The sequence below is a fragment of the Narcine bancroftii genome, chromosome 9, assembly GCF_036971445.1.
Source record: "Narcine bancroftii isolate sNarBan1 chromosome 9, sNarBan1.hap1, whole genome shotgun sequence".
Classification (NCBI taxonomy): Eukaryota; Metazoa; Chordata; class Chondrichthyes; order Torpediniformes; family Narcinidae; genus Narcine; species Narcine bancroftii.
The window spans coordinates 88,593,265-88,615,364 of NC_091477.1; the positions used below are offsets into that span (position 1 = coordinate 88,593,265).

Below are 22,100 nucleotides of genomic sequence, written 5' to 3' on the forward strand. Positions count from 1 at the left end.
TGAATTTTTTTTTCAGAAACAGCATGATCCATTCTGGGAAACATCCCCACTTATAGAGACTTTAAAAACCATACGAATATACTTACATTTATTAAACAAAATTAATTATAATAAAAATAATTATTCAACCATAAAATTCCCAGATATAAATTGAAACAGTTCAAATAATTTTCTCATTGGGAGTGGTGTCGGGGCAGAAGCTGAGGTAAGGAACAAAAGGATTCAGCAAGAAGGCACAGGTAAGGACAGGCTTACTTTTTGTTTCCATTTCATATGGACCATGCTCTTGAGAAGTGGTGGAGTGATACGGATTGTCAGCGAAGTCAACAGTATCCCTGACAACTTCGTATGTGAGAAGTGCATCCAGCTGCAACTCATTACAAACCATATGAAGGTATTAGCACTAGATGAACTCAAGATCATTTGAGATGCCAAATGGGGTGATAGGCAAGAGTTACAGGGACACAATCACAGCTTGGAAGCAGGAGGAAGGTAGATGGGTGACTGTCAGGAGAGGAAAAGGGAATAGGCAGTCAGTGCAAGACAGCCCTATGGCTGTATCCTTCAATAACACATACCATTTTGGACATTACTGAGGGGGACAACCTACCAAGGATAGGCTACAGCAGTCAGGTCTCTAGCACAGAGTCTGGCCTGTGACTAAGAAAGAAAGGAAGGAGAAGAGATGAGCTGTTGTGATAGAGAAATCAATAGTTAATGGAACAGATAAGAGGTTCTGTGGAAGAGATAGAGAATCCTGGATGGTATGTTCTGTCTTAGGTGCCAAATCAAGTTCTTAGCATGAGAGAGAGAGAGAGAGAGAGAGGTTGAGCAGCCAGATGTCATGATCCATGTAGGGATGGGACCAATGACATGGGTAGGAAGGGTGATGAAGTCCTGCAAAGAGATTTCAGGCTAAGTTGAAGGACCATGCCACATGCCACATGCAAGTGAAGTTAGAAATATGAGGATATTGCAATTTAACACATGTAGAGTGAATTTCAGATTTCTGGATCATTGGGCTCTCTTCCAGGGAAGGTGGAACCTGTTACAGCAAGTCAGTTTGCATCCGAACTGGAAGGGGACTAATATCCTTGTGGTAAGGTTTGCTGGTGCTGCTCTAGGGGGTTTAAACTAGATTTGTAGGAGAATGGGAACAGAGTGCCAGAGCAGATAGACACTTTGGAAGAGGGAAAAAGATGTTAAGATTGCATATAAAGCCAGAAATCGAAGGGTTGTGCATGGTGGAAATAATGTTCTCAGATGCATTTTAATGCAATTATTGAAGGAAAAGAAGGCAGATTGGCATGTGGCATTATGACAATGTGGCCATGAGTGAAACTTGGTTGCAGGAGGGGCAGGACTGGCAGCTCAATGTTCCGTGGTTCTATTGTTTTCAATGTGACACAGCGAGAGACATTGCTCGTTGGAAAATATTACAGCTGTGTTGACTAGAGGGCTCGTTCTCTGATGCTATATAGGTGGAGCTGAGGAGCAGGATAAATAGCACCATATTAATGGGGTTGTATTACAGACAACCCAAACATCAGCAAGAATTGGAGGAGCAAATCTGCAGAGAGATAGCAGACAGCTGCAGGAAACCAAATGGCGATAGTAGGTATTGCAGGCAAGACAATATTGACTTGGATTCCCATAATGAAAAGGGCTGGAATGGCTTAGAATTTGTCAAATGTATTCTGGAAAGTTTTCTAAATCAATATATGGAGGTACCAATTAGAGATAATACAATGTTGGATACCCAAATGACCCAAGTGTTCAAAGAGCCAATTGTAAGGTATGCCCTCACCTGTGAGTGGACTAACCTTGATTGACAAGGGGAAATTACTTTCGACCTGCCTGGTCAAATGGCCCTCCAGAAGCAAACGCATGGAAATTCTTTTGGAGCAGTTTCCTGTCCGACCTGTTGAATAATCCTGCAGCTAACAAGGAGTATTTTTTTAAAAAATTCAAGAAAACATTGAATGAAATTGGATGGGCTAAAAAAGACATCACAATGTTTTGGCAGACAAGGCATATCTGGTGCAAAAGAATATTAAGGGACAAAATTGGTCCTCTTGTAGATCAGAATGGTCACAATATATGGAGCCAGAAGGATGGTGGAGATCTTAAATGAGTTTTTGCATCTGGATTTATTCAGGAAAATGGCAGAGTCTAGATAGGCAGACCGAACAAGGAATGAGGTCATGGAACCTGTACAAATTAAAGAGAAGGTGCTTGATGTCTTGAAATGAATAAGGGTGAATCGATCCCTAGAGCCTGACTGGGTACTGCCTTGGACTTTGAGGGAGGCTGGTGTAGATATTTCAGGGGCCCTAGCAGATATATTTTTAAAATGTCCTTAGCCACAGGTGAAGTGTCAGAGGATCTGAGGGTAGCTCATGTTGTTCCCTTGTTTAAAAAGGGCTACAAAAATGATCCAGAAAATTATAGGCCAGGGAGCCTATATTGGAAGGTATTCAAAGAGATTGGATCTAAAAGTATTTGGATAGATGGCGGATTGATCAGAGATAGTCTACGTGACTTTGTGGTGGTAGGTCATGTTTAACCAATCAGAGTTTTTTGAGGAGATTATCAGGAAATTAGATGAAGGAAAGGCTGTCGATGTTGCCTACATTGACTTTAGTAAAGGTTTTAACGAAGACGTACATGGGAGGTTAGTCGGTATTCATGCTGATGTAGTTAACTGGATTCAACTGGTTTTATAGGAGAAGGCAAAGAGATGAAGTGGATGATTGCCTCTTAGACTGCAGGCTTGTGACCATGAGTATACCTGTTAGTGGGATCTGTGCTGGGTCCATTGTTGTTTTGCTGTTATAACTACAGGGATATATTTTTAAAAAATAAATTTCTGCTGAAACACTCCACAAAAATTTTATAGACAGACACTTTGGTCTCACCCCTTCTGATGGTGCACCCAGTGCAGTCCATATTCCCCTAGTGATGCCAGTGGGGCTGCTCACTGGCCATTGGAATATTCAGCCCAAACATTTAAAATCCAGGTGAGGATTGGTTGCTCATTTTTTGCAATAACTTTGTTAGTAATCTAAAAGTTGGCCTATTGGATTAAAGATAGAGATTTTTGTTTTTTAAACTTACCTATACACAGTGTCAACATGTAAACAAATAAAGGAAGTGGAAACAGATAACAAATGTAAACAAACTGCAGTACAGAGAGAACAAATGAAAATCAATCAAGTGCACAAATAAGACTGCTCAAATGAGTTTGTCATTGAGGAGTGTGATGGTGGAGGAGTAGCAGCTTTTCCTGAACCTGGTGGTGCAAGTCATGTGACACTTAGACCTCTTTCCTGATGGCAGCAGTGAGAAAAGAGCATGTGCTGGGTGGAGTGGGTCTTTGATTTTTGCTGGTGCCCTCTGATGGCTGCATTCCCTGCAGATGTCTTCAATAGTGGGGAGGGTTTGCCTGTGATGTCGTGGGCAGTGTCCATTACCTTTTGGATTTTGATCCTTCAAATCCAAACTTGATTCACAGCTGATGGAATTACCACCATATTGCATATAAGAGAATGAATAGATTTTGTATTCACTCTCAGTATATTTCTATGATATCATTTGGTTTATGTTAATCTTTTTCTCCCTAAAAATGAATTATCTGGTGATCTGCCTGGAGCAAATATAAACAAGAATATAAATGTAAAGAGATGCAAGACATCTGTCAGGAGCTTGACAGATGTGAGGTACAAGCTATTCATGAACCTAGAGGTGTTGGACATCAGGGTGCAGTACCTTCTGCTTAAAGGTAGCATTGATAAGAGGTTGTTCCCAGGCTAATGGGAAGTACCTCACATTGATGTCTTAAATGATTGGGAAGTCTGAGCCCATTATGGAGTTGATTCTGTTTGCTGCTTCCTGAAGCCTTCTGCGACCCAGGCACTCAAATCACCAAACCAGACTCCAAACACGATGGGCTGCAGATGCTTGCTGTGATTGAAGTAAACACACCAAAATGCTGGAGGAACTCCCACTTCTGCCTTTTCTGATTTTACCTTGAAGAAGGCCTCAGGCCCAAAACGTCGCAATATATCTTCAGATGCTGAATGGACCAGCTAAGTTCCTCCAGCATTTTGGTGTGCTTACAAAAACCAGACAGAGATGTGACCAGTCAGAACCCTTTGCTCAGTAAACCGGTAGAAGTTCCATCGAGTATTTGACAACGTGCCAAATCTCAGATTAAGAAAGTAGAGACTTCCCTCCATGTATTGGCGCCATGAAAGGTACTTAAATATGGGGACTGCCAAAAACTTGAAAGTACTCACCCCTTCCACCGCCATCCCATCTTGCAGACAGGTGCATGGTCCACCTGCCTTCGTTTGTATGCCAAGAATTGAAGCAATAATCCTTCTAAGATTGAACTCTGTCATATTGCGACATGATATGGGAATTTATTCTTCCTACAGATTGATTCTGGTGCGGCAGCAATGAACCCATGAGTGTTTTGTTGGTGATAAATTGGGGGGGGGGGAGGGGTGTGGGCTTGAAACAATTGTTTTACTGGCAAAACAAAGGATTCTGTTAACACCGTGGTTAAGTGAAAAACATACACAAATGCTGGAGTAACTCAGCAGGTCAAACAGTGCCTTGGTACACAAAGGTGAAGATTCATCACCAACGTTTCGGGCTTGAGCCCTTCATCAAGGTGTGGGGGAACATGAGAGATGTCTGAACAAAAGGGGGAAGGTGGGAGATGATAGGTGCCCATGCGTCCTCATTACATTGGCCTTTGTCTGGCTGGTCTGCCGGCCGATCTGGTTCACCCACGACTGAGAAGAGGAGCGCTGTGGGCGAGTCGTCGTTGCTTTGCGCCTTGCCGGCGGCGGGGGGCGCTGCGTCCGGAGTGCGACGCTCCGCGGAAGTCGCAGCAGCCCCGACCTTCCGGGACTGCGGGCAGCGACCGGCGACGCGGGGTGCAGCGTGGGTCACCATGTTCCAGTTGAAAGCCGCCTTGGCGTGGGCACGGAAGCCGGTGCGGGCCGCCGGTTTGCGCCATGTCCGACAGGTGAGGTCGCCCCAAGCTGGGCCGAATTTGGGCGCCGTGAGCGGGTGTGCCTGAGAAGGGAGCCGAGGACAGGATTCAGCGAGGGAACTTGCGGCTTGTGACCCAGAGATCGCACCACCTTCCACGGGTTTGAATGCCCGGTGTCATCAGCCACCCAAACCTGTCTGCCTGAACCAGTTTCTGCTGCTTCCAAGTCGTGGTTGAGGAGGCAGGGGACGGATTCCCAAATGCTGGCTTTTGCAGGGAATTTCAGTACTTGTCAGCCTGTGGAAAATGTAGAAGGAAAGGAAATTATACAAATAGATTGACTACGGCAAATCTGGTCTATGATATCGCTGATATCTGTTAGCATGAGGAAAAGCTTAATTTATTTTGTTCAAAGCAGTAGTCACTTTCAGGTGGCCACAATACCCGACTGTATTGTATTACTATGTGGCCATCTGGTGGCCAGCCAGGAGGTTTACCTACTTAACCCTTCTCCTGTAGGTATAATATCCTGCTCCAAGAATCCCCCATTGCACCTGAAAGCAGCTCAGGCAAAACTGCAAGCAGCTTTCAGGTGCCGAGCAGCGGGCAGGCTGTTGACGGTCAGCTGGCAACCCACTGACAGCCACTGGTGGTCGGCGCGGGACTTTGGGTCCCTGATATCCCACGCTGGCCACTCCAGCCCCTAGACCCATGCCGGTCAGGCAGCGAGGAGGGGATTGTCAGGCAGTGGGGAAGTGGGGACTGTCCAGACTCAGGAGCCGGCATTTGCTCTGCGGCCCCTCTCCCCGCTTCACACCTTTCAGGTGGCAGATCACCTCCTTCAGTGCTGCTACCTGAATGTCCCTTTACAGGCACCCGCAGCCTGCTCCAGAGCCACATTCTCCAGGCGATTCCACCTGAAAGTGGCTAATGACTCTGCCTGACTGTGGTGACATGAAGCCTCTAATTTGAAAGGGGATTGTGTGAACATTTATCTCCAGGATGTATTCCATAATCCAAAGTGAAAGCCTGAAGTGGGACTTACACCGGTCAAGGGAAAGATTGGAGTTGGGCATAATAATTGGTGAACGATGGTGGGAAGATATGTGTTTGAATAGCCTGACATGAATTGTTAATGCCAGACACATGCTGGTGCAATATAATTTCTTGCATCAGTTACGCCTCACACTAATTAAAATTTCACAAGTCAAAGCCAGAAATTTTGGAAATGTGTTTTAGGTGTGGTGTGGAAGTTAGAACCTTTGTCCACTCCACCTGGCTGTGTACAAAAGTGAGATTCTTTTGGAGAGACTGGGGGAACACCCTGGGATCTGGAAATGTACCTTCGGGGGCAATGGGGAAGAACAGTTCAGACTGTCCAAACACCAAATTCATTTTGTGAAGGTTGCCTTGTCAGTCAGCAGGAAGTGTATAGAAGTTGCATGAAAGTCTGACTCCTAGATAGATAACACATGATGGAATATGGAAATGCAGTGTTGCATTTCCCTGGAGAAAATCACCTACAATTTACGGAAGAGGTATAACTCATTTGTTGAAGTGTGGCAACCGTATCTGTGGCACACAGGTGCACAGATATAATTCACACATTCCCTTCCCCTCCCGAATAAGAGAAAAGAAATGATCCGTTCAGCAGATAAAGAGCATGAAATGGGGAATGCGGTGCAGACGACATGTGCTTTTATTATAATCCAAGGCCCTCTAGCTTAGAAGAGGATTGTTGTCTTTGTCGGTATTTAGGAGGTTTTTGAATGTTTGTATTTTTGTGTTTTTATATTTTGGTATTTGTGTAATTTAAGGTGTAGGAAAAGGAGGGTGTAAGGTGGGGGGAAATAAGGACTCTAAATCATATTACGTGGAAAGAGAATGTAGTACTTTTGTTTATTGGATTTACATGAGTCTTTGGAAAATCAAAAATCAAATATTTGTCCTACACAACAGTTTATCCTAAAGTAGTTGTCATTGTTGTAGTGCAGTATTACTGCTCTGTGATGAGACATTCTTAGATTGATCGCTAATCTATTGGGTAAACAGCATTTTGATAGTTTTTAACCAAAGCTCCAAAAAGTTATGGACTTGCTCACCAAAGGTTTTGAGAGGCGGACCTTCTACTTAACGCCTGCAAAGTAAAAGACCTCTTCCTACCTTTTTCCACTGCATAATACTGCTCTCTGATAATGGAGGTTCATGATAAGACCCTGAAAAGTTGGACCATTTCATGGACCACCTCTCAATTAACTCACCATTACCTTCTGTCTGCTAACAAAGGAACTGATCAGAGATTTTAGGAGTGAGTTGGAACTATTTCCCCTGCCCACATTAATCATGCTGTAAAGGAGACAACAGGTTCAAGTTCTTGGGAGTAAACATCTCTAGTGACCAGACCTGGACCAACCATGTTAGCTTGTGTCAATGCCTGAAGTGACAGACAAGAATGAGCACTGGCACCTTTTGGCTAAGGAAGTACGTCACTTCCCCATATGTTAATTGCTATTTTGCTCATTGAATCTCTGACTGTTTTCTCTGGCTGATCTCCTTGGACCCATTCCTTTTCTCTTTTACATAATGTTCCAATTTATCCTCTGTGAAATGGCTACGCAGACCCCTTTTCAAGGCACTGTCGCTTCCGCCATTACAGGCAGATAACAAAATTTGGGATTATGATAGACAACTTCAATCTGAACACAAAGATAATTTCAGGTTTGCTGTTTCATGTAGCAAGTTAGAGAAATATTAAATTCACTTTTATTGAATTTTACATGTTTTATGATAATGGTGATGAGCTGCATTTGTTGCACAACGAATGTAAGGAGCCCAGGGTTTGTCTTGGTCACCAATTTTACAACCGAAGTAGAGCTCGTAAGCTTTCTTAGTAAATGCAGTCATGCTGCGTATTTGAGCCTTAAGCATTTACTTGGCACAATTGTAACAGAATGTATTGGATCTGTTGCGACACGGACAAGACCTTTCTCCTATATTGACAATTCCTGGACAATAAATACTATTATTAAGTACACTCGCTTAAGTATACAATTGCCTGAAGAACATGTGCATCAAAATGCATTCAATCTCTAACAATGTAATGCACAGCACTTGTATATATAAGCTGCTTTTATTGCCTGTCTGTGTCTATCCTGATTAAGCATGCTCAGGCCTAAGACTGAGTGCATGCCAGGCATGCTTGGGCTGACCAAACCAGCTTTCTGTGGAATATATTAGTAGATTAAAAATATAATCACAAAAATAGATTATATCTTTAAAAACAGTACGTGATTGGAAAATTTTAAGGTGATTTTGTTTTGCCCCAAATCCATAAAATGCACCCAAAAGTATTCAGGAAACAAAATCTTCATTGTCCAGAATAATTTCTTACCCTAATTATTCAGAGTGAATAATTTTTTTCTTTGCCTATCTTTTGTACCTGATGCATGAACAAGTTGAGAAAAATTGTTGGAAATAAGAGTGAAATAAATTCTATTTTTTTTTGTTGAATTATTATTCTTATTATTACAATGTTCCATTTCAAAGGAGACCATTGATTAAGAGTAATTTTCATGTAAAAAAAATGGTGGGCATTGCTGCTGGCCGGACCAGGGAGAATAGAGATCAGAGACCCAGCACTGTTCTGAAGGGTTCTATGCCAGTGGCTCCAGTGACAAAAGGAGTCAACACTGTTATTAAGTAAAATCGTGCAACCACAGGTCTTTGCCCAAGATGGTGGTGCCTGTGCTTGGCAGAGCCCATGAACAGTTGTAGACTACAGGGAAAAGTGGAAGAACACCCTCCAACCCCCCCCCCCCCCCCCCCAACCTGATGAGGAGAAGCCCAGGAGACAACTGTACAGGGAAGCTGACCATGGTGGCAGCAAGGGACTCAGCCGCTGATGGACCTACACTGGCTGTGGGTGACGTGGTGGGGGGACCTGCTCAGGCTGCTGGGGACAGGACCGGAGTGGGGATTTGAGAGGGTGCTGAGGGCAAGAAAAACTGAAGGGCCTCGGATGATTGTGTTGGGAGGTTTGGACCTGAAGCTCTGGTTGAATCGAGCAACAGTCTGCAGCTGCGTGAATGTTGGAAGTGAACCCACAGTGACTCTCAAAGGGCTCCCTTTTGCTTCTCTTTCTCTTACTCATTGGGGCATTAGGTGCCAGAAATGGTGACTCTTTGTTTACTTTACAGCAGTAGAAAGCAATCTTGTATAATACATGTTCTGTACATGACAATAAATTAATTTTGAATGACTGTGGTATTGTATATTTTCACTTTAATGGAATTTAGTTGAACATTTTTCATATTAGACTTTGTTTTTCACTTGCTTTCAACTTGACTTGTTTCCAAAGCTTGAAATTCAATCCTAATTTTGAATCATGAAAAATAAGAGTTGTCATTTGTAAGGTTACTATCTGGTTGATGAATTTACAATTAGCCGTGTGGGTCAAATTTCTCCCATTTAATTTATGCTCTTTATGCTCAGTATTAGATTACCAAAGATGGGCAAATTACTGTCCCATGGGAAATCCGTATGAAAAGTTGCAGGAGATAACTCAGAAGTCTTGGTGATACAATGTCAATAACACTTTATTTTAACTTTCACAACTCTTTTGGAATATTAAAGAATGTTACCAGTGTGAAATTTCTTGAAAAACTGGATAAATGAATGATATAATCAATATTTATTTCATTTTCTACCAGATTCTTGTGAGCATTTGTCGGCAATGTTCATCTGAAATATTACCCAACAAAATGATTCGGAATATTGGAATCTCTGCACATATTGATTCTGGGAAAACAACACTGACAGAAAGAGTTCTGTACTATACAGGAAGAATAGCTGAAATGCATGAGGTAAGAAATAACTTTAATTTGTTAAAATGTATGTACATTTGTAAGATATTGACCAAATTCCAGGGAATTTGATTTTTATTTAACAGCCGAGTTCTTATCAATCCCTTCACTTTATTTAGATTATTGAAGTTTGAACACACACTAAACTCTTTAACTTCAATTATATTTAAAACCTGGCAAGTATGTCACAATTCAAAAGCTAGAAATAATTCTTAGGTTTGATCAAAACTTGAAAGTTTGCAGACACCATGACTGAAGTAAAAGCACAATGCTGGATGAACTCAGCAGATCAAATGATGTAGTTTATAAAGCAAAGATAAAGAAGCACAACCAATATTTTGGGCATGAGCCCTTTCTCAAGGCATGACAAAATGTAGACAGGCACCCAAACAAAATTGGGAAGGGAGGGGCAGGGGGAGGAGCACAGTCCCACAGGTGAAAGGTAATAGGTGGATAAAGGAGGAAGGGAGGGCACACCACAAATGGGAGGTGGGGGGGAGAAAAGACTCTGGAATGGACAGGGAAGAGGATGGATGGCTGGAGGAAAAGAGACAAAAGGAAAGGGAAGGGATGGAAAGTTAGCACGCAGAACTGGAGTCGATATTATTGCCATCTGGTTGGAGAGCACCCAGGTGGAAATTAAGTTTTGCTCCTCCAATTTATAGGTGGTCTTGGTATGATGGTACTTGAGGCCATGGGCAGACATATCAGCATGGGAGTGGGGTGCAGAATTGAAATTGGTTTGATATGTTACAGTTTTGAATGTGCAGCATGTTTTAACAAACATTCTCTATCTCTGAATAATGCAGTATCTTACAACTAATAAAAATATTCTTTTGAAACCTTGTCATCAGTGTGGGGGGTGGGGGGGAGAATCACATCTGCATTTGACTTGGAACTTGGAAAAAAGAATATTTCTCTGTTATTGAGTTTATAATTTTTTTTTCTACATGTAGCAAAATTTCTACTTTGTAGGCAATTAGTTTCATCATTTTTTGTTCCTCTTCTTGAATATTTTGAAGGAATTCTCAATCTTCAAACAATGAAACAAATCCAAGACATATGCCAGGAATATGAAATTAAAACAAATACTGGAAGTATTGAGGTCAAATGACAAATGTGAGCAATAAATACCTTGTTTCAGCTTGTCTCTAACATTTTCAAGCTCTGATGGAAGGACATCACACATGATGTCTGCTTCATAACTCATAATTGTTACAACCCAAAGAGTGATTGCAGCACTTTGTGTTTTTATTTTACATGAAAATTCTGGGTACTGCTTGTTAATTTATTATATTGGTTGGGTCACTGCTTCTGAATGTGTAAGTTCCAAAGATGCAAGGCAAGTCTGATTTTGATGAACTCTTCTCTTTGTACAATCGAGACATTTACTACTGGGAAATAATTGTTATTAATCTTTGGTTAAAATTATATATATTTCTTAATAAAGGGATTTTGTGGGATGGGCAGGGACACACTTACAGACGTGATTACACACGGAGAGAAGCTGCAGCGACTGGAAAACAGCAATAAAAATTAACTTTGAATGCTAGAACCATAGAATTTGCTGAGGAGAAGCACCTATGTACACAAAGAGGACTTTTGATTCCATGGCCAGTAGACAGAGAGGAGTCATCTGCTTTTAAATTATAATTATGAAGTAGTTTGAAGAAACTTCACAGGCAGCAATGATGTCATGTTATGTGATTTTGATACTCCAGAAAAGACATCTTTAATATTGAACCAAGAAACATCTGAAGTTTCTGGGAGGGGAGTATGGGGGGGGGGGGGCAGAGAGGAAGGGAGGGGTAAAACCAGCATGTAATTATAATTATAAATTTAATCAATATTTGTTTATTTAAAAGTTTATTTATATGTATGAAAAATTTTTAAATAAAATATTTTTAAAAATCTGAAGTCAGAAATGCAGTAGCCTCTAGTGAGAGAGATACTGTTTTCATTGTATTTTCTTTACCATGGGAGAAAACTTCAGCTGTCTTTTTGAAAAGGGGACAGTTTCACTCTGTCCATTTTTTACATGGCCGCTTTATGTAACCCTTGCCGGGGTTTGTGAAATGGTTGTAGAAGAAAACAAGTTCTGAAACTTCCATTGCAAGAGAGGGAAATCATTCATATAAAGAAACAATTCTCTGAAAACAAACCTTCAAGAATTTGTGAGTTTGAGATCTTTTGAACAGCAGTAAAGACAGAGTTTCAAAAGTTTTCTGAGACTAAACTTTAAAATAATTTCTTCAGAATTATGCCTACACTGTAATAGTTTGGGTTTTGCTACACACACACATATACATATTTGCACATAGTGGGGTTAAGTTAGAGTTAAGAATTAAGTAAAAAGTTATGTTATTAATAAATATGATTGTTTTAAAGATGCCATTGTCTTGGTGAATTTCTATTGTTGCTGATCGAGGTTGTAGGACTTCTTGCACAGTGATAAATCTGAGCTATTGAAATAATAGAACAGATCATTGTGGTCTTCTGTAAAACAAACCATAAGGACATTTAATAAGATATTTCCACAATTCCTAAAATTTATTAGGTAACTCTGAGAATACCTGTTCATTTAAACTATGAATTTTCAATTTTTTTTCATCTGAAATATGATGAATTACAATTACATTAATGCCTAAGTTTGGGTGGTTAAGCAGATAATCAGCTGGCAAATTGAGCAGAATTAGATCAGAATTGGAATTAAATCTTTAATTTTTGCACATTTACTTTTGGCAGGTAAAAGGAAAAGATGGGGTGGGGGCTGTAATGGATTCAATGGAACTGGAAAGGCAAAGAGGTATCACCATCCAATCTGCGGCCACTTACACGGTATGGAAAGCAAGGAATGTCAATATAATTGATACACCAGGTAATACGTGAGAGAGTGACTGATATCCATGAATTGCTAAAGATAAAGTTTGAGTAGCTTTGAATAAAGGAGAGGAGCGTGAAAAAATCCAGTTGAAAATTGCTTGTCAGAAGAAAAATTACATCGTGAGAGTTGGGTGGAAGGAATGTGCAAATTCATTCCATTGAGGATCACCTGGTGCTTCCCTAGTTCTTAACATTTTGTCACCCTTCATTTTTATTTAAGGTTTTGGGAAGTTTTGTTTTTTTTAAATCAAAATGCTCCACTGTTTTAAAATGTTGAACACAGATGTTTAAATTCTCTCTGCCCATCACTTGAAGTTGACAATTTGTAATGAGGTACAGTGGGTTTTGTTTGTCTTTTGATGACATTCTTCAGTGATATGTTAGTGTGTTGTGGCAGATATTAAATGCAGTTTAATTCTCATAAGTCAATTAACTATTCTAGTAGGCATTATAGAAAAGATGGATAATAATATTTTCTTATCAGGGAAAAATTGGGAATTCCACAGTGCCCTTCTAGGGAAGGTAGTTTATTGACGAAACAGAAATTGAGTTTGGATTCTTTCCTGTTTTAAAATTCAGAAGTACACCATTCTTGATATCAAGGCACTGTGGAAAAATTGCAAAGCTTGCTATTTTGTGACTCCTGTCACTTATCAAAGATTGGAACGTCGTTCAACACCAACTTCAAATTTTATATAACCCCTTTATATTGCACCTTTAATGTTTGCAGCATTTCCGATGTTTTGTTTAATCTTGGTATTTTGTATTTTCCAGGACACGTTGATTTTACAATAGAGGTGGAGCGTGCACTAAGAGTTTTAGATGGAGCTATTCTAGTTTTATGTTCTGTTGGTGGAGTTCAGTGTCAGACCATGACAGTAAACAGACAGATGAAACGTTATGGCGTTCCGTTCCTTACATTCATAAATAAATTGGACAGGTTGGGAGCTAATCCCAGTCGTGCTCTTGAACAAATGAGGTTAGTTGATTAATGTAAAAAAAATTGTTGAGCTATTTCAATTTGATATTTTGATAAATATTTGACTATTGTGATAAATATTTCAGCTCAATAATTTTAAGGGTTGAGGTAGAAGGAAATGGCTTGGAATTTAACGTTTAAAAGTTGGCTTGAAGCCATTATTTTTCCTGCACTTTCTTGCTATTTTTGGAAACAAACCCCTTGGGTAATGTCCAGCTCCTGATATAATATCAGAAAATGCTGGAAGCATTCACCCTCAATGGAAGGAGAATCAAGTGAACATTTTGGATCATTGGATTTGTAAAACATGTGCATGAGTACTGCAGTATTTGCATGAAAATGTGACAGAAAAAATGTTTGGCTGATACAAGAAAAATCTGTCATTCTCAAGGATTTAATTCCTCTCCCAATATCTATTTTACATCACATTTTATAAAACGTAATTATAAAGTGACAGTCCTCATCCCTCACTCATTACAGTTAACAAAAGGAAGGAATCCTTGACACACTGCAGAAGTTCCCTCCCTTTTCTCCATTGAGAGTGATTAAATTGGGATCATGCATCTTTCCAAACAGTTATTCTTATTCATCTCTCCAACCAATTCTATCATGCGTACTCTTTATTTCATCCAATATCTAATTTCCTTTTCATACTGTGAAAATATGTATTACACCTTTACTCACGTAATAAATCCTTTTTACTTCAATCTGCTTTTCCATATCTTTGAAATATTAATTCTCTTAACAATGTTCCCATTCTTTCTTTTCATCTTTTCTATCCCAAGGAAACATGTCCTGATGTGCTTACTTTTCCACTCTTGCTCAATTTGTAGCTGAACTTCAGTTTGTGCTAATCATCTAAGTTGCTGCCACTAGATGGCAGATTGAGACACAAATCAGTCTTCTCTGAGCCTGCAAGAATAATCTTTGACTTGCGTGTAAAATATCTATCTGTTGCTGTGTTGTACTCTTCAGAATTGAAATTTGGCTCGTGATAATTGAATTGTTTGCTGTCACATGTGCTTAGATACAGTGAAAAGATTGTTTTGTGTACTCTCCAGGCGAATCAATCTACACGTAAAGCATGTAATGCCAGAATAGAAACATAGTGTGACAACAAAGCAAATGTGCATGGTGTAGTATCACGCAAGTTAAAAGTTCACCATATGGTGTTAAAGAGGAAAGTGCACCTTAACAGTGCATGGCATCTTCTTGTATTACTGGAGGACCATTCAAATGTATGTTAACTTAAAGGAAAGAAGTTGACCTTTAAATGCGTTTTCCAACTCATTGATCTTCTATCCAGAGGGATGGGGAGAAGAGAGTGTAACCAGAATGAGTTATTTCCTTTTAATATTCTGACTGTTTAACTGAAGCAATGGGAGGTGTTGATGGAGGCTGGTTTGTGTGATGGCTTCAGCTGTGTTTACATCCCTTTGCAGTTTCTTGTGATTTCAATGGTTTTGCAGCCACTACTTGATGAGCATCTATTATATTAACAAAATGTTGCCTGATTCTTTCATAAAAGAATGTCAATAGTATCTGACTCCAAGCAGAATACAAGGAAATATAATGTACTTGAGTGTGTTATCACAGGTGATATTAGCATTTATCCTTGCTGTGCTTTATTTAATAGAGAGACTCATTGCAGATAACCCCAGATCTACCAGTATGATTCATGATGGAACCTGGAAATGGGTGTCTTGATTTTTGTTGGAGTTTACTTCTATTTAGCTCAGTACCTCTTTAGAATGCCCTTTAGTTAATGCAAAATTATTGTGTTGAAGTACATTCCTTTTATCTCCAAGTTACATGTGTTGTGAAACATTGAAGAGTCCATCTTCACTTGATAGTTATTGATTATTTTAAAAAGATATCTATATTACCTAAATTTCCTGCATGCATTAGAGAGGGAATTTTATTTTTTGTTATAATACAACATGTACTTTGATAACTTTTCATTTAACACATTCAGATTTGATATTAACAGCAGAAAATGAATAATGTTCAAAAGAACTAATGATTTTTAAGGGAGATCAAAAACAATTGTTTTCTTCCAATTTGCAGATCAAAATTGAACCTTAATACTGCATTTGTTCAAATTCCAATTGGTCTGGAAAGCAACCTTAAGGGCATCATTGATCTCATTGAGGAGCGTGCAATTTACTTTGATGGCCAATTTGGGTAAGAATGTCATGTAGATGTTAACATGGAATAGTGCAGCATGGGAACAATCCCTTCAGGTCACATGTCTCCACTAAACATGATATCAAAATCAAGCTAAAACTCTGCTGCTTGTATATGACATATGTTCCTGTCATATTCATATGTCTATCTAAAAGCAATTTAAATGTCACTATTTTGTGTTTTTATGTTCTTTTAGCAGGCTTTGTATATGACCCCTGGACTTGGGAAACTCCAATTCTAAATCATTGATTATATTTTGTAAAATTAATTTTTGATCTTGTTCATAATTCAGTTGCTCTCTTGATTCCATTAGCTGGGTGTTTTTTTTCATTAAGCATTGATGATGGTTATTATTGCAAGAAGTTCCAAGTTGGAATTCAATGACAGTTTCCACCTTCATGATAGATAGCCCCCATGTTAAATGTCATGACATGTGATGCAAGACTTCTTCCACAGTGAGGTGGCAGTTTCTGTCTCATTTGCTGCAGATGAAGGCAGTGAGAAGGTGCAATGTTTGCTGGCCTGTTTTCTCTGACCCTATTTATGGCTAGCTACATTTTTTTTTTAAATTTTCTCTCTTCCAATGTGCTCATGAGAGGTCATGATTATTAGTGGATATTTTCCAATTGCCCTTTTCATCACTTGCCATTTTAAATTTTTGTTTGCATTTGTCCTCGAATCTACTTCATAGATATCCAACAAGTTACAATCTTTTAACTCGTTTACCCACATGAAATGAACCTGGCAGTCATCATTTGGGTTTTATTAATTTTATTTGTGAGAACATTTCTGGAAGCCACCCATTGCTGACATCAGATGGAATGACATTTAGTTATCCAATTTTCCTCTAAACTAGAAGTGTTATGTTTTCAACTAACTTTTGATCTTGGTTTCCATTTCCAATGATATTTAAAAGATAATAAAAACACAATGCTGGAGAAAATCAGCAGGTCAAACAGTGTAGTTTATATAGGAAAGATATATTACCAATGTTTTGGGCTTGAGCCCTTCATCGAGGTATGAACAAAATGTAAGCAGGCGCCTGAATAAAATGGTTGAGTGTCATGGGAAGAGCACAGGCCCACAGCAATAAGTAATAGGTGTATAATGGAGGAAGGGCACAAGAGAAATCGGAGAGGGAGATAGCTGTAAATGGAGAGGGAAAGGGGTGGAGACGTAGAGGAAAGGAGACAGATAGATAAGGAAGAGAGGGAGAATGGGGAATGGTCTTGCAGAAAATGGAGAAATCACTGTTAATGCCATTTGGTTGGAGAGTGTGTAGTCAGAACATTAGATGTTGCTCCACCAATTTACGGGTTAGGCAATGCATGAGAGTTGAGCGCAGAATTGAAATAGCCACTGGGAGATCCCTGTCATTGGACAGTGAATGTACTCAGCAAAGCTATCTCCCACTCTGCATTTCAGTCTCTAAGATGTAGAGAAGGCCACAACAGGAACACTGGATGCAATAGATGACTCCTGCAGATTCACAAGTGAATCTTGCTTCACTCAGAAGGACTGTTTGGAGCCCTGAATGGTGGTGAGGAAGGACTGGCACTTTATGAGGTCAGAGGGATAATACCAAGGGGGCGATTTGTGGGAAGGAATGAGTGGATTCCCTCTGTTTTCCACCTAATACCTCCCCACTACCATTTTATTCATGTGCCTACATTTTGCTCATACCTTGACAAAGAGCTCAAGCTCTTTGCTAAATAAAGTACAGAGTTTTTCCAGCGCTGAGTTTTTACCTCACTCACTGCTTCTGCAGACTTTTGTTTCATTTTGTATTTAAAAGATCATAGTCAGGGTCTCAACTCTTCTGGATCCTAATGTCATATTCTGCCATTTGTTTGAAACCTAGTTTAAAATAAATTTGCAAAAGGTTTGGAAATATTGTTTTTTTTTTAAATTGCTCATAATTGATGAATTATTTGAAGCCAAATCATACATTTCTCATTTGCATAGTCAGAATATTAGGTATGAAGACATTCCTGCCGAATTGCGGGCAGAATCTGCAGACAGGCGCCAAGAGCTGGTTGAATGTGTGGCCAATGTGGATGAGGAACTTGGAGAAATGTTTCTCGAAGAGAGAGTTCCTACAACTGCTGATTTAAAGGTGAGTTTTAAATGCCTATGGAATATGGATATCAAACTTGCTTATAGCTTTCATCTTGTTTGTAATTATTAGAGAAGAAACAAATGAGATTATAAAGTTGTATTGAATATATTTAGAATCCATTTTGTAGAATCCATTCATCCTGTATCCATTTTAGAAGTAAACACGACTAACATACTGGGAGTTGAGCAATTAATGAAATTGATAAAGTTGTATTGAATTTATTGAGAATCCATTTTGTAGAATCCATTCATCCTGTATCCATTTTAGAAGTAAACACGTCTAACATACTGGGAGTTAAGCAATTAATGAAATTGTCTTCAAATTGAAAGATTTATTCTGGTATCTGCATTTTTAAAGGTTTTTCTTTCCTCAATGATTTCTAGGCTGCTATAAGGAGAATAACTATTGGCATGTTATTCTCTCCAGTGTTGGTGGGCAGTGCTTTGAAAAATAAAGGAGTGCAGCCCCTGTTGGACGCTGTTCTGGACTATCTACCAGATCCAAGTGAAGTCCAAAACTTTGCCATTGCCAATCAAGTGTAAGTTTTTTTTAAAATTATTATCATTAGTGGTTTAAAACTTTAATCTTTTTGGCAGATTTAAGGTAATTCAACAAAGTTTTCTTTGTTTATGTCCAATGGTAAAGCAGTCAGTCAACTGGTTTTAGAATGTAAACATTAAATGGTATGTGTAATTCTATTCTCACAGCAAGCACTTACCCAGGTAGAAAAGAGGTGATCAAAAGGGTAAACGAACTGCGAAGTTCACACTTGTATTCATGGAGTTAAGATTTCTTGGGCTGTTATTCTGTTGAAATTGTTTAGATTCATTATTGTGGGTCTAGACCAGTCATTTTCAACAGGGGCCCAAAGCACCAGGAAAAGTATCAGGTTTGGTGGGTTCACAGAAAGATGAGTCTGGGCACGTGTTAAAATCAAAGGTAACTTTATTGAACACATGGGAGACAAACGGGAAGACGTCAAATGATACTTAATTACTCTACTACTAAATAACTATATAGACATTCACATCGGACCCAGGTCTGATACTAGTGGCCACCTATCTTCCACACTGAGAAACAAAAACTATAAAAGTGCAAGCAATCACATTAGGTACAAGGGACACTGATTCTAATGGCTGCTTACCCACACCCACACACTTCACAGATAGGGACTTTCAAACACACTAAATTTCCTGTACCAATGGGGGTGCAACTGTCTGCAAGCACTGATCTACCAGAGTATGTAGCTCAACTTAAGTATAGTGCACGTCTTATGCACAACTCCTCCAGTGATGTCCACAGAAGCGATCTAGCGTGGAGTAATATCTGGGTCTTGGACCAAGAGGCAGGGAGAAAGAAATGTGGCGTGCATCAATGTTTTCTACTGTTCTGAGCTGGGCATCTGGCCAATGAGGACACCGTCATTTAAATGAGCCAACAGTAAGGTGTGCTCTAATGGGTGGCTGGAGTCCAACCTTGATTGGCAGGTGATGTGAATTTTGAGGGAGGTCATGTGACCCTCTGCAGTCCACAATGTTCCAGTCAGGGAGGCCACGTGCTGCCCCACAATTCCATATAACTGAGGACGGTGTTATGGCCTTGCCCATTATGAGACTGATGGGACTGATGTGACTGGCGACCAGGAAAACAATCCGGGAAGCCATTACGCTCCTTGAGGGATTGGAGTACATGGAGAAGGGAGCACCCATTCAAGTTTGTAGGGCTGAGGCGAAGTTCGGCGACATCGCTCTGCCAGTGACTCACAAATATGTATGCTGTCTGGAGAAAGCATTACGGTGGGAAGCCCCGTGAGGGTGAAGCTTCCTGTGTGCCACCCACTGCGACTTGGACCAACCTCCCCTTTGGTCCTCTGACACCGCAAGTTGCCCCCGACTAATCTCTCTTGTGAGCTCTCCCAAACACCACCCCCACCCACAGGAGACTACCCTTCAAGCTGTTCCTCTTCTTGATGTGAGGGTCTACAAAATGCTTATCAAAACAGACTGCTGCAAACCCATCACTGACTCCAACCATCATCACCAGCTTGTTTAAGCAACAATTCCTCTCCAATGATAGAAACTAATTCCTCTTGGGGTAGGTGCTTCAGAAGCTTTTATTTAGAAGCTAATAATTTGGTCAACTTTCAGTTTGCTTCCCCCTCACTATTGTTACAGGGAACCAAGATAGGCATATGTGGCACCCGTTTAAAGGGAACACAAGCAGGAACGGAATCCTGGTGTCAGATGACAGCCTAGAAAAATGGAACGCTACCATGAGAATATGGGTACACCCTGGAACACGCCTGATGGCCAGTCCCCTGCCTCACCATGGGTTAGCATGGTGATAGTCATCTGGGCTCTGTGCCAAGGGACCGCCCAAATTTGAAGCCTTGGTGCATGATGCGCAAGCCAAGAGAGACCTTTGGCACCTTATGGATGTCCTTGAACTGCCTGTTCACAAATTTTGGTGATAAAGCTGCACGCATATGCCAGATAAACCAGAGAAACCAGGCATGCGATTCAGTGAAAAGACAATTTTCTTTCTCTTCGCTCCCCTCTCACACTGGCGAGCAGTTCCCACAGCACCCTGCTCCATCAGTTTGGTTTGGTTGCAGTGGAGGAGCTGTGAGGCATTATCATTAAGTTTGATAATGTGGCTTTCCATCATACGGAAGGCACTTGGGTATATATGGATCCACTTGACTTGCATCATTTTAAACATTTTATAGTTATAACATATTACTAAGATTTTACAGTTTAGAAATCAGTTATTCATTGTGTTTGTAGTGATTGACAAGTGATATGACCTCCGAGGGGAGAATGTTGTATGTGGATTCTGGAGGAGCATGTGGCCTCTCTGTCTAGATAGAACATTGTGGTTTGCGGATGGTCATGTGACCTCCCTGACTAAAACTTATTCGGAAATTGTATTACCTACCAATCAAGATTGGACTCCAGCCACCTATTTGCTTAATTAAATGACTCAATGTCGTCATTAGCCAAACATCCAACGGTATCAAACATCGATGCATGCCACATTTCTTTCTCTCTGCCTCTTGATCCAAGCCCTGGACATCGCTCCATGCCAGGCCACTGCAGTGGACCAGTAGAGGAGTCCCAGGTAAGGTGTGTAATAGATCAGAGCTTGCAGAGAGCCTCTTCCCTGTTGGTACAGAGGACCAGGAATGTGTTTAAAAGCCCCTGTCTGTGAAGTGTGCACATGTGCAGGAGAGTGTGGTAGGGTATGCAGTCACCAGTATCCGAGTTTCTTGTACCTGTTGTGTCTGCTTGTGCCTTTGTAGTTTTTGTCTTATACTGTATAGAAGATAAGCAGCCACTGATATCTGTTGTGGGTATACACAGGTGCGTGACATAACAGCATTATATTGTGGGGCTGGGAAGAACCATTTTGATTGAATAAAGAACTAACATAGCACATCACTTCTCTTTGTGTGGGTGTATTTTTTTAAGGAAAGAAGACAAAACAAGTATCGGAGTTCAACCTGGATCCGACGTGAACGTCTATATAATTATTTAGTAGCAAAGTGTTACGAGCCCAGAGGACCCATAAACCCAGCACCAATAGATATTCACCAAGACAAATGGTTACTTAAACAAAAGTTGCTTTTAATTATCTTTAAACATGAAAACAGAATCACACTTTAACTTATCACTATTAACTTAACTAACCTAACTTAAGCCCCTTCTAATTCTAAGCACATGTATATGTAATGTGTGTATCAGAAAAGTTCTTTGATTCACAGTCCAATCTCACTTCTTGTTTCTCCAAGTTCATTGGTTGCAGGCAATTCTAATACTGTGCACAGAATTTAACATTTATGAACTTTACCAGGCTTTGGTGCTAGAAAGGTAAATGGTTACTGCTCAGGAAGGTCTTGTTGGTTTTCAGAGAGAGATTTGTTGTTTGCTGGACTCCCACAACTGATTCCTTGTAACAAGCCACTTCAATGTCTTGTTGAAGAAACTTGCTCCATTAGGGTTCTCCAGATGATAATGTTTCTTTCAGGTCACCACAGAGTTCCTTTTGGTTTCTCTTATTTCAAGT

The 22,100-nt window shown here is 40.2% G+C and overlaps 1 protein-coding gene across 3 annotated transcripts in view; it reads left to right on the forward strand.

Moving 5' to 3' along the window:
- Positions 1–4,881: 4,881 nt before the first annotated feature.
- gfm1 (G elongation factor, mitochondrial 1) overlaps positions 4,882–22,100 on the forward strand; it is a 53,674-nt gene continuing 36,455 nt past the window's right edge. Inside the window, exons 1-7 of one of the 3 annotated variants that reach the window (XM_069896756.1) lie at positions 4,882–5,038; positions 9,715–9,867; positions 12,613–12,745; positions 13,525–13,729; positions 15,797–15,913; positions 17,882–18,032; positions 18,419–18,573. In XM_069896756.1, the coding sequence (XP_069752857.1) occupies positions 4,964–5,038; positions 9,715–9,867; positions 12,613–12,745; positions 13,525–13,729; positions 15,797–15,913; positions 17,882–18,032; positions 18,419–18,573 (989 nt within the window). In that variant the 5' untranslated portion in view covers positions 4,882–4,963. Of the gene's footprint in view, positions 5,039–9,714; positions 9,868–10,889; positions 10,987–12,612; positions 12,746–13,524; positions 13,730–15,796; positions 15,914–17,881; positions 18,033–18,418; positions 18,574–22,100 lie in introns of those variants that run through there. The other 2 variants (XM_069896758.1, XM_069896757.1) reach the window with 2 other exon arrangements.